Source organism: Diorhabda carinulata, chromosome X (genome assembly GCF_026250575.1).
Source record: "Diorhabda carinulata isolate Delta chromosome X, icDioCari1.1, whole genome shotgun sequence".
NCBI classification, from domain to species: domain Eukaryota; kingdom Metazoa; phylum Arthropoda; class Insecta; order Coleoptera; family Chrysomelidae; genus Diorhabda; species Diorhabda carinulata.
Genome location: NC_079472.1, coordinates 5,810,745 through 5,824,415, shown reverse-complemented (window position 1 = coordinate 5,824,415; position 13,671 = coordinate 5,810,745). Strand labels below are relative to the sequence as shown.

The 13,671-nt window shown below is 29.9% G+C and overlaps 1 protein-coding gene across 15 annotated transcripts in view; it reads left to right on the top strand.

Annotated features, from left to right (window-relative positions):
- LOC130902116 (centrosomin) overlaps window positions 1-13,671 on the top strand; it is a 101,540-nt gene that overhangs the window by 79,024 nt on the left and 8,845 nt on the right. For all 15 annotated transcript variants that reach the window (XM_057813959.1, XM_057813955.1, XM_057813961.1 and 12 more), the window contains 5 exons: window positions 9,701-9,787; window positions 11,245-11,663; window positions 11,723-12,120; window positions 12,987-13,278; window positions 13,356-13,608. In XM_057813959.1, the coding sequence (XP_057669942.1) occupies window positions 9,701-9,787; window positions 11,245-11,663; window positions 11,723-12,120; window positions 12,987-13,278; window positions 13,356-13,608 (1,449 nt within the window). The remainder of the gene's footprint in view (window positions 1-9,700; window positions 9,788-11,244; window positions 11,664-11,722; window positions 12,121-12,986; window positions 13,279-13,355; window positions 13,609-13,671) is intronic.

The following is a 13,671-nucleotide window of genomic DNA, read 5'->3' as shown; positions in this document are numbered from 1 at the left end:
ATACTCAAAAAAGATTATTTAGCCCCCCAAAACATATTTCTTTTTACTGTTCGTTGTTATGTGAAATATAATGTGGGAAGTTAGTTGCAATAACTACTCAAACCCAAAATGTGGAACTGAAGATGAAAAGTAGAGTGAGTTTAAAAAAAATTTTTTCTTCTATCTTTTCGAATGTCGTAGTCAGAAAACTTCTTTATTTTGATGATAATTGATTGGATAGTTAAAAATGTTTCTATGTCAGTACGAAATCTGTATTATTTTCTTATCGCCATGGTTATGCTCTTATTATTCCTATTTAAATTGCAATCTGATTTTATATGAATCGACTAGTCGCTTTTGCTTACTCTTAATTTGTCTATCTAAGTAATTTATGTCCAACTTCATTTTTAACACCATTAAATAATATACAGTCATGTGATTACAGCTCGGTATAAAAATTTATGCAAAAACCTAACCTAACCTGACCTAGCCTAACGTAACTCACCCAGCATAACCCAACTATTTTTGATAATAATTTATTCAATTAAAAATTTTCTCTATTTTTGATTATAATGGTTGCTTGAGTCATTTGAACGAATAATATTCATAATAAAGTGAATTACTCATTAAGTTCGTGATATAATTTTTTTCTGCCATTATGAAATTTGTATAAATTTTTTGCAACCACATTTATGCTTTTTTTATTCCTGTTTTAACTTGCAGTCTGATCTTATTTGAATTTAACCAAACATTCTTATTTTCACATAATTTATCCATATAACTAATTTACTTACAAAAATTCATTTTAACACCATAATAAAATACCTGTTGCATTTTAAAGCTGCAAATTCCTGTGATTAGGCAATTTTGTATTACAATGTATTCAAAATTTTGTTTATTTTTTATAATAATAGTTGCTTGTGTCATTTGAACTACTAATATTCATACTAAAATGAATTACTCAATAAGTTCGAGAAATATTTCTTTCTGCCATTACGAAATCTGTATAAATTTTTTGCTTCCACATCTGTGACCTTTTTATTCCTGTTTAAACTTGCTAAACTTATCCATCTATTTTATTTATTTATTAAAATTCAGTTTAACACCACAAAATAAAATATGTTTCACTACAAAGCTACAAAAACTTGTGACTAGAGTTAAGGTCAATTTTGTATTACAATTTTCTCAAATTCAAATTGCTTGTATGTTATTGTTATTCACACTAAAGCGAATCGCTTAATAAATTTGGAATACAATTTTTCTCTGCCATTACGTAATCTGTATTACCGTTTTATGCTGCTTTATATATTTGGTGTAATCTATTTTTAGTTTGATTTATATACTGTTATTGAAATTTTTTTTTTATTTTGAAATAAATTATTTATCAATTTTTAAAATAAACAAATTTAAACCAATTCACAAAGATATTACAGTCCTTATAAAAAATAAATTAAATCAAAAACTTTTACTTCCTTGCGCTCTTATCGTTTCTTTCCACACTTTTTTTAATTTCATTTTTAAATTTGAATCTAGAAATGTATAATGAGTATGCAACAAATTATAATAACTTTATGAGGAAGACTTTACGAGGATGGTCCCATAAGTACCTGGCCCAACAAAGACAACACAAAATTTTTGAAAAAAAATATTTATTTTTTAACGTAATATCCCTTTAGCTCCACACACTTTTCCCAGCGATGTCATGCGTCATGCTTCTCGAAATAGTCCTTAACTGCAACATTACATTTTCATCTTTGAAAAATTTTTGAACATCGAGCCATTTTTCAAGTCTGGGAACAGAAAATAATCTGAGGTGGCTAAATCTGGCGAATAGGGTGCAATTTAAACTTTAATTCATCAATTTTGGCCATTGTAATAACGAATGTGTGAACTGGTGCATTGTCTTGATGAAACATTTTCTTCTTAGCCAAATGCGGCCGTTTTTGTTTGATTTCTTCGCTCAAACGTTGCCATAAGTTTTTCCTTTTTCAAGAAAGTTAGTTAAAATTATCCCACACGCATCCCAAAAAACCGACACAATGATATTGACTACAGATGAAACGCACTTTGTCTTCTTTGGAGCCGGTTCTCCCTTTTCAGTCCATTGTTTTGATTGTTTTTGTTTCGTGTGTGAAGTGATGGATCCACGTATCATCCAACTTTTTCCATTTTTGAAAATTCACTGAAAACTTTCACTATTGATAGCTGCCAAACAAATACTAAACAACGTGGCGTCTTCGAAGTGGAAACATATGCTGTATAGATTGTGTACTTTCCAATATATTGGTATTTTTTAAACAACTACCGCTATCTCTAGACCAAGCCAGGGACCATCCTCGTATGTTGAAGAGTCCAATGAAACATTTGCTTTAGAACAACCATTTGCTATTACTTTTTTGATAGAAAGTAATTATATAAGTTTTTTTATTGGCAAAATAGGTCAACAGATAATATTCAAAGAAACGATTCGTAGTTGCATATGTAGTGTGTTGGTTGAAAAAAGGTAAAAGCAAAGTTGATATCTCAATCACATGATAATAATCTATATATTTTCATCATTATTTTCTTCATCAACTACAAAGACATGTTTTATTGGTCCCTTTAACCTACCCACATACCAGATTCATCTGAATCTTTTTTGTGTATCATAGTGTTTTACGTATAAAAATGTTTGCTAACTTTTAATTGATTTTGCATATCCTGCATTTAATCACTCTTTTTAAATTAGTAGACTAAATACACACTGATAATAAGAATTTGGAAACCATATTATTTGGTTAGAAACAATCCAAACAAATATTTAGCCGGAATGTGAAGATTTAATAAGAGTTACAACCCAATTTCTATTTATGGTCTTTATTCCCCCATTTACTTTCAGTTCATAGAGTTGCCTATTCTTAAAGAACGATTATTCATAAATTTTTTGTGAATATTATGCATCTATTGGTTTTTACCTTTATAAATTATGTAAAAATAAATCATAATCACCTATAAAACAATATTAATGAGCTAAACAAAGCGAGATTAAAGCTATTTTTTTATAATTAAAAAATGCTAATTGTTTTTCCATAAATAATTTACATCCAAGCTCAACCGATATTTTAAAAACAAATCGCTACATTGGACTGACAGGGTTCTACCTAGCCATAAGTTATTTTTGAGAAAAACTATGTCAAAGATTTTATTTATTATACGTTGTAATGGTTATGTTAGGTATGACAAGGTTCAAGTACATTTGAACCCCTGTTAAAATAAATAACAGGCTAATTAAAAAAAATTATTTTGGATTATATGTGTATATATATATATATATATATATATATATATATATATATATATATATATATATATATATAAAATTATTTCTCACTCTTAAGACCATTATCAGTTATTCGAAAAAAAAACAAATTGAAGGTAACTTTCAGTAAAAATTAAATAAAATACTTTAGTTGAGGGATGAAAATATTAAATTACGAAGAATTCTACTTTGTCTAAGTTAGCTTGACATACTACAGCAACTTTCTGCATTTCTGCATGCAATTTTTTCCGTGTTTGCAAATTCACAAAATGTTCACTATTGATGGCTGTCAAACAAATACTAAACAACGTGTTGTCATCAAACTTGAAACATGCTGTATAAATTGTGTACTTTCTAATTCAGTGGTATTTTTCGAGTAACTACCGCTATCTCTAGGTCAGGCCAGGTACTTGTAGGACCATCCTCGTAAATACCTAGCATCGGTAATTGTCTCTGGTTTATCGCCTTCCAGTTCATCTTACTGTTTCATATCTAACAATATCTAGTTCTATTGTTATTCTCATTTTTTGTTGCTTCATAATATCTTCCATCATAATATGTATAATAAAATTGTCCTTTTAGGATTCTTGTATCACAATTAATTTACTTCTATACAATTTTTTTGGAAAATCTTGTTTCTGTTACTAATATTTTGTGGCGTTTGTGTAGTATAATTTTTTTTGGTTTTTCAATTCGACTCTTCCTGTTCAAATGAGAATAAAACAAAAAGTTATTTAAATTTCGAAATTTTTCGTACATAAATTCTATTAAAACAATTTATTTTTCAAACAAGAATTATGTCTCCAGAAATATACTATTAACCTAATTCTCAAAATATCCCTTCTTCTACAACTATTTATCAATGTACACAACAACAGATTAAAAAAGTTTCAATTTTAGCGGTTGTTTCCTGTTTTCGAAAAACATCTTGCCACATCTGTTGCGTAATGAACGGAATTCTTATTTTCAATACACGAAAATATATTTAAACAAAATTCCTTTAGGTGATAGACCTGAAAAAAATATATCACAAGCTTCGGTCACGCCTATGTGGAGTCTCGTGCGAAGAAAAGAGACGAAAACCTAGAATAATCTGTGTTATATTTAGATCAGAGTTCTAAAAGAACTTCAGTTCTGAACTGTACAGCATTATTAAATGATAGGCCGGTCACGAAGTGCAATATTGTCAATTACAGAAAGTTGAGCTTACTATTTAAAGCAAAAGTTTTTTATTTATTATTAAATAAAATGTTAAAAGACATGTTTACAAGTATTAATGGTTTTATTGAACAAATTGGCTGTTAGAAAATTCTCGTTTTTCTTTTTTTCAAAATTTTTAGGTTCAAAAATAAACTCAATTGTTTTATTATGCTAATTAACTGTAGGTTTGTACAGTAGCATGTTTTAAATTCTTCTGGGTTATCAAAAGTTCTTTCTAATCATATTTTCATGAGTACCAGAGTTAGTTTGATGGATATATTCTAAGAAATATTGTCCTCATTGTCATTAAATACTCTTATTATCTTTTAGGGACACCTAATTGAACAACCACTTCTCTTAAAGCCCAGTTTCGCACTAAACAAAGTTTAATTCTTATCTAATACATAAATTAAATATTTTTGACGATAAATTAGAAAACCTACCAAATTTGAATGTATATAAATAAATATGTAGATTATATATTGGGGGGGGGTCATGTTTTATTAACAACTCTAAGTTCCATTGTGCCTCCCATCAGAACTTCTCTGATCACTAGAACATCAACTTCTAGTTCTCCAGTTCTGTTGAACTCCAGTTCCAGGAAGCTAAATCTTCAATCCTACAAGTTTCTTGTCCAAAACATTTTCTATGTTGGCTTGTGTACAGAATCTAGGCTTGTGATTTTATGCTAGACCTAGTCTCATTGGATTCTTCCTCAGGAGGACATGTCTTGCAAGAAAGCCAATAAGAAAGTGTAGCATATTTTTAGAAAGATTCAGATATTTCTTCAATCTTATACTATTAAGTTTCCGAAAGGTCTATTTTCTTATAGCACAGAAATGCTCCAGGTCAGTAAAAGACTTTAGCGTTCCTATTTTGTTCAATGTTTTGGTAGCAGTCTGACTATTGCATACAAGATAGTTTCCTTCCAGGTTCATTTGCTTACATTTTCCAGTAACATGTACTTTTATCTGAAATGTTATAAACAATATTTTAGAATAAAATCAAAAGCCTGTCAAATTTGAAAGTGAAAAACAACTTGTATGTATGCTCAATCTTGAGCACACTACTAACTAATTGCGTTTACATTTGACCTGTATAGATTGATTTTTAAATAAGAAATAGTTTTAAAAATTTATCAAATTTGTCAATGGAATGAATATATAGTAATAGGTAACGCCATATTTGATTAATACTTTTTCGGTTTTGTTTTTGCAATCAAAAGACATAAATAGTAGATGTGAAATGTTCATCATTCCTTGTGCCTAATTATATTGTATGTGCTGGCCTAATTCATCAAAATTTAACTGTCTTATAATAGAGAACGATTCAAAACTCTGCATTCTGAACTTAGTTAAAATTAGATTTAGTTCGAGCACCCATCATTTATGTAGTATTTGTAAGTGCGCGATGCTTAGAAGACTCTACTTTTTGTTTCTGCTGTGAAAAATAGAAGTTTATAAAAAAATAGAGAAAAATAGATAAGGTTTGATATTTTTATACTTTATGTCATTTGGGACAGCTTGTGTTTAGTAACAATCTATTCTGTAACAATTAATAGTGTAATTCCAACGTTTATTTAAATAAATTACTTTTTAATGTTTACTGGACAATAATTTTATAATTTTAATCTTCTCTATTATCATCTGTACAACTTGGTGTTTTGTTGAGTAAGGGATGCTTCATAATGTTCTTAAAAATCCTTAAGCTTGCCTTCCATTATTTATTATCATTGTTGATATTATTGTCCTTCCTTGTATGTAATTTCGAATGGTGTTGCGGGTTCAGGACTCAAAATAAAACTCTGCAAGAGTTTTTTAAAATTCCAACGTTTTGATCTTTTTTTGATTTTTATCAAGGCTAAAAATATATGGTCCATTATAACACAAACGTTGATGAAGATAAACAAGTGAACAAAAAATTATGAAATTAGAAGTAAAATAATAATCAGATATTGTAACAATATAAATATCTATATTTGAATGTATAAATGAATAGGACACACTACATCTAAGACAAACTAAATGACATAAACAAATAAGAACATTATTGCATAAAACAGAAGACTAATAAAAAAGTTATTTAAAGAAACTAATACATACACATATAAGTAAAAACCCGTGCAAGCAATATACATTTTCAAATTATTAGACAGTCAGTCAGATAAAAGATAAAATACATATTCCGCACGAAGAGATAATTCTCTTGTTAAGATACAGTAACTGAATACTTCAAAACTTTTCCAATATTAACAAAAGCATGAACGGGAAAAACTGTTGGAATTATTCTAATTATTACAATCAAGTACTAGTCCGGTTAGTGTGTGTTGACTTATAAACATTCAAAAGATGGTTTTTTTTGAACGCCGAGATTGGCCACATCTGTACGGTTATTAACTCTATCATTCAGTTTTATGTATATCATTTCGCTGATGGTTCTTTTTGCATATTTATGTTCCGTTTCCAGAATTTTTACATCATCAAAATTAAAGTTATGAACATCAGCGAAATGATGTTGGACTAGAGTTGTTCTATCTTTTTTGTTCTTATTACGTTCCCAAGCACTGTTTAGTCATACCAATGTAACTCTTGTTGCATTTGAAACAATTTATTTTATAAATCACATTGGAATGGAGTTCAGGTTATTTGTCTTTGATATGTGTGAATAAGTTGCCAATTTTGTTTATTGGGTAGAACGCCAGCTCACAATTATTTGACAAGTGCGTTTTGAAACAGTTTCTAGGTTTCTCCGACAAACCTCTAATGTAAGGAAATTTAAAATACATTTTATATTCATTTCGAGATACCTGTATGATTGCTCTCATTTATAATTTTATTTATTTACGTTCACAAAACATCAAGAATGTTTTTAAAAAAAAATCTACATAGCTAAGATTAATCAAAAATTCCATTCTTCTTCTTAGCCTTACATTATACATAAACTCGTGAAATTTTGGAACTGAATATTTAAAGTTATGGAAAAAAATCTATTAAATGATACTAATCTTGTTTCTGTATATTTATTCTGAATGGAATTCACATTTTAAGTTTAATATTAATTAAAGATTGCGAAGGAATTATTATAATTACTTCTGAATCCTATTTTGAAACTCTTGTTGTATTTCTTCTTTCATTGCCTTATCCGTTGTGAACGTTGTCTATTAACAGGGATATTCTTATCTTGTTTCCTTCGTTTCTAAACAGACCAACAGATGACACTCCAAATCACTGCCGTAGGTTATGCAACCATGCATTCCGTCTTCTCCCTGGTCCCCTCTTTCTATCCACTTTTCCTTGGAGAGTCAACTGTAAAAGACGGTATTTGTCGTGTCTTAGTATGGGATCAAAATACTCCAGTTTCCGTTTTTTTTTACTGTAAAGACGACTTTCATATTTGTGTGTGGAAATGGTCCTACATACGTAGTTTTAAAACGTCAAGTTTCAAGTGCGTAAAGCCTTGAATTTAAGATACCCCCCAGAAAAAAATTCGAAGTTGTGAGATCTAGGACATTCCATTGAATGTCGTCGTCTGATCCATTTACCATGAGATTCATCATTTAATTAAAAACTTACTACACCGTTATACTGTTCTATTTATCGTAAAATTATATTCTCATCAAGGATCATTATCACTTCCATTATTATTTACCATACTTACCAATGGTTAGGCATAGCCCCATTTATCTTCGTAAGGTATGCATGTTACCTAATAACCACTTTTTTGCATATTTATCAAATAAGTTTAAACTCAACCGACTTGATGGTTTTTACAGTACTATATATGATTCAAAATTATGGCAGGATTTATTATATAAAAAATAAGTTCTTCAACAAAGCTAATACTCTCTAATAGGGTACTTGCATTTTTTTTATTTTATAAGTTGTTGATATAAAATAACGCAAGAAAGTAAAACATTTAATCAAACGTGAAAAAATAATATCTAAATATTTAATTGAAAATCGCAAACATTTCAAATTTTTAACTACATAAAAAGCTATTATCATTGGTTTTCAGTTGTGACGTCTTAGGTTTAATAAAAATATTGATGATCACGAGGTTGTCGTTGTCGACAACGTAGTGAGTGCTGTTATAATACAGTTTTTATTTATTAGTTACGTATAAATAAAACATTACGTATATATAAGAATAAAGTAAATATATCTTTTAGGTTAAGTTCTTACATTATTACATAATCACATTAAAATAAGTTAAATTTGAATCTTACTTACATTGAAATGATCCTGGCAATAAAAATAATTACATCTCGCAGGATCGTTAAAACGACCAACACTTTCAAACCATTTGTGTTGAATATTCGAATTTCTTGGCATCATAAAAATACTTTATCAGTTGTTTTAGTCGAGATATTTTCACATCATGGCACAAAACAGAATTTATATACCATTTTTCAAATTAATCAAAATTTAATAATAACGCTTATGTTAGAATAACCATCGTATTTACATTGTATCATATGTTCAGTGTTTATTTTATACCTATGATGTCACGCAATATGGCGGCCTTACCGAAATGTTTAAACCACTTACAAAATTTTTGAATTTTCAATAATTTTTTCTCTATAAATATTTATCAAAGGATTAGATAAAAGTTGTATATAAACTATCCATAACTATTTTTTTCTCAAACCATGCAAGTACCCTATTGTATTTTTATTCTGTTATCAATTGACTTTTCACACTGCACTTATTTTTGGGGAATTCACTATTTTTTCGTAGATTTCCGCTCTTTTAGGTAAGAAATTTGATTACATATTTATCTGATTATTTTTTTTAGGACTGGGCGAGTTTATATCTTAATGCTCGCATTAATAGTCTGTATTCTATTCCGAATTTTGATTCCAGAACGTATAAAAAATATATGTATAAAACGCAAGCTGTGAATAATATGCCTTAACTTGAAATTGAAGCAGTGTAAAATACTGAGAAAAAAATTGTTACTAACACATTGTCCTTTGCTAAGATATTAGCTTCAAGTGTAGTTTGTAGAGTATTTTGTAGCTTTTTGTATTAACCGTAAATAAAAGCATGGATCTCAAGCTTTGGTTTTATTTTGTGTTTGTTTTTTTATTTTGTTGCTTTCGATGCTTTGGTGGAGAATAAATGTAAATTTTATATTGAAGTTAATATCAATCACCAACTACTTAGTTGCTTTCATTAAATTTAAGAACATTGTAAGTTTTACCATGGATATCACTTTTAATAGAAATCGATGGAGGAGATGCAAGCGGAAGGTATGGACATGGCAGAGCAGTACAAAGTTCTTAGTGTTGAGTTGGAGGCCAAAATACAGGTAAAGTTGTTCTTAACAATTATTTTACAACTTTGTTCAATTAACTTAATTTTCTCTTTATAACTCCAACTCAGTTATTCATCTAATCTTTTGCATTGAGATCCTCCTTCTTCTAATGCAAATCCATTGATGCATGTTTGCGATGAAATTTTCCGTTGCTCTCTGTCCCTAACGGTATGTATCAGTAACTAGATTATTTGCGTTTTGATTTTTACATCAAAAGTAGACCGTTTTTTTCTTTTTGATCAGTTCATAAAGCACACATTGTTTGTTGACTCATTGTAGAACTGAGTTTGATTTGAGTAGAGTCCCAAATTATTTTTAGCAAAACTTTCCATGTTATTTCAAGGATTATACGATACAAGTAGTACTTGGTTGGTTATTGGCAGTTAATTGAAATGTCCAAACTTCCATTGAGGAAGCACCAAACTTAGCACTTCACAAATCTATAGTCTTAGGTTAAATCGGCAGAAGTAAACCTCAAGAAGGCTTGTTCGGTGCGATTTTTCATTTTCTTGTCTGATGACCAGTTTTTCAAAAGCCAGATACCCTGCTACTTAAATTTGTCCACGTTATGGATCTTGCGTTAAATATTATCGTAGAATTTTTAAACATACCTAAGTTTTTGGAGATAATTATGAAGTTTGTCTTTTGGCGTTGATATTTAGACTCATTTTATTTCCTACTTTATTAACCAGTATTTGAAGGTCATATATGATATTAGAGATTCCACATTTTCCTTTATATCTACTAAGATCAGCATCTTTACATTTACAAATTTTTTCCAGAAAAATTTAGATTTTGTAAAATACCCCTCATCGTTTAAAAAATTCTAATATTCAATACACTGTCTCTGAGCACCAATGCATTTCTTCCAGTAATTTCTAATTCACCTTCGTTTGATCAAAATAGTTTTCCATGATTTTTTTTATATGTGTAACAATCAGAAATCAGAGAGAACTAAGTATGGAGAATAGGGTGGATATTACAACAACTTGTACTTTAATTCACTGATTTTCGTGATTATTTAGTAAGTATTTTTTCAACTTTAACCAACCAGTTGGTTCAGAAAATTACAATAATAGTATGCTTTTATTATTTTATCATAAGAAGGTTATCTACAACCAAAATTTCTTTTGTCTCTTAAAAATCTGGTTCTGACACTCTCTTGCAAATTACCGGTTTCGTAACATTCTTTATCCTCGTGACTTGATTCAAAATCATGGTATTAGACTGATTTGTCTACAGTTATAAAACTATACGCATAATTTTTTTATCCTTTCTCGTTTTCTGTAATATAAGATTTTAGTCAAAATTTCTCTAAGATTAATCGACGAATCTAGTAGAGCCAAAACTTGAGGAAGCATTAACCAAATATTTAAATTTTTATAATGAACATGACTAACTTAACATTTGGTAAAAATATAAAAACCATTAATTTTGAAATGTATTTTTAGATACTGGAGGCAACTTTAAAAGAAAAAGACAACCAGATTCAAAAGATTCGCGAACAATACGACAATCTATTAACAAGTTTGGAATATAAAGACAACAAAATAACAGAGTTGGAATTTGAGGTATTATCTGGAAATCCAGACGCTAAAGAAAAAGAAAAGGAAATAGAACGACTCAACTCCTTTTTACAAGAAATCGTTAATAAAGAATTGTGGGAGAAAAACAAAGAAATTGAAAAGTTACATAGCAAACTGATGAATTCACCGGAAATTTTAAAATTGAAGAAAGACCTCACAGGAAAAGATCAACAACTTAAAGTTTTGAAGCAAACTATTTCTGAGCTTGGTTTAGATCTGAATGTTGGTTACGATGCAGAGATGAAAGACTTTTCTTCGTCTCCAACAAAAATCAATAACATCAGGTAAAATATATTTTTATAAAGTCAAGTTAAGCGGTGATTTAATTTTTAAATTTTTTTAGAACCCTTCAAGATGAATTGAAAGCTTGCAAAGAAGAACGAGACTTCTTGAAACTCAAAATCAAAGAAGTAGAAGCCGTCAACTACCCTGAAATTATTGAAAAACTGAAAAGTCAAGTGGAATCTCTAAAAATTGATTTAGAAAAATCCGAAAAACTCAAACGTGAATCTAACAAAGTTTGTACTTTGCTCAATTGTCGATTGGAAGAGTTAACAATATTTTTAGATTCTTTGTTAAAACAAAAATCAATTTTGGGTTATATTGGAATGCATAAAGAGAGAAAATTGAGAGAAATCATTAATAGTAGCTTAGATTTATCAAAATCTTTTAATATGAGTTTGGGCTTTAATCCTGACCAAAGCTTGGCACAACTCTCAAACATTACATCAATTTTAAATGGTGAGTTACTATACATTTTGATATTTTTGTACATAATTCCATTTAACAAGTTTTATATTAACCAATTGATTACTATGAGAGTAACGTACTCGTACGTTTATTTAACAAGTTTCTCAAAAACAATATATAATATATGCTCCGCTAAAAATTACTAAAGGCCAATGTCCTTTGAAACGGCTTGAACCTTTTGACGAATTAGGATATGATCTCTAACCAGCCGAAAATGAAGAAATTGACTTGATTTCTTGCCGGATAGAGACCGCACATTGTCACCGCATCAATGTAATCCAGCAGCTGTTCTTCCGTGAAACAAGTATCGGGTTATCCTGTTCGACTATAGATTCGATCGTCTTTCCGATTTCGCTTGGCTAGCACCGGGACCTACTGCAGATGTAGTTTTACAGCTTTTGGAGCCAACTCGATGGGCATGAACTCAGAGGCTCTTGACCTCTCAACAGGCTTTATCTGGACCTGCAGTTTGGAAGCTCTGGATGGAGGAGGGCTGGAGGTCGAAGCAATCTTGGAGTCTGGGCCGTTAAGCGCTGAACCGTCTCTGTAGATTTGCTTTTCCTGCTTTTTTTTTCTCCGCACCACAAATTTTGAGGCATTTGATCTGGGCCTTGTTAAAATCACTGGTCAGAGCTTTGGGCGGTGCCAAACTGGAGGTCCAGGTAAAGGCTGTTAAGAGACCAAGAACTACTTTCTCGTCCATTTTTCACTTTGAGTTTTAATGATAGATAGGTCTTTGATATGGAGCAGTATCATAATTATATATATTTTAAGTGTCTTAATATTATGAACTTCTATAAAAATCATTTGTTTGTGAAATCTGCTAATTTTTATTCTCTACAAATAATTCATTGCAGGTTCAGCATTTAAAGATTTGTCTCTGGACTCACGAGAAGTCGAAGAAAGTCCCGAAATTTTGAGTATAGTTCCTAGTGATATTACCCTGACATACCAAAGCCATTTATACAAACAAAACAAAAAATCCGAACCGAATTGCGATGAAGTCATCACGGCGTTAAGAGAACAAATTGTTAATTTGAAATCGGAACTTCAGCTGAGAGATAACGAGTTAAATAAATTGAATACCATTACCAAAATATCTGATACAGATGAGGAACAAAGAAACAATAACTTGAGTGGATACGCTAGGTGGGTACATAACGATTTCTTTTTTTAAATCAGCAGAATTTTTCAATAACTATAAATGTGTTATGTCAAATTTTTAGGGAACTATCCAAGTATGTAACTCCTACAAAAAGTAATACCACTTCAACAACTTTGAAATACCAAAGTGACTGCCATTCAGAATCAGAAGGGTGGTCAGAACCAGATAGAGCAGTGTCCAGAGCTAGAATAGGCCTTAATCAAACACTTACTAATTCCATAACATCTAAAGAAGAAAGGTTTAGCGAAAGTACTGAAGATGAAGCTACCTGCAATGTAACACCGAAGATTAAAACGATGTATGATAAACAACAGGTATTACTCCAGTCAGAAATTCATTTCATTTTAGTTACTGTTTTCCTTTTTATTGAGTAGATT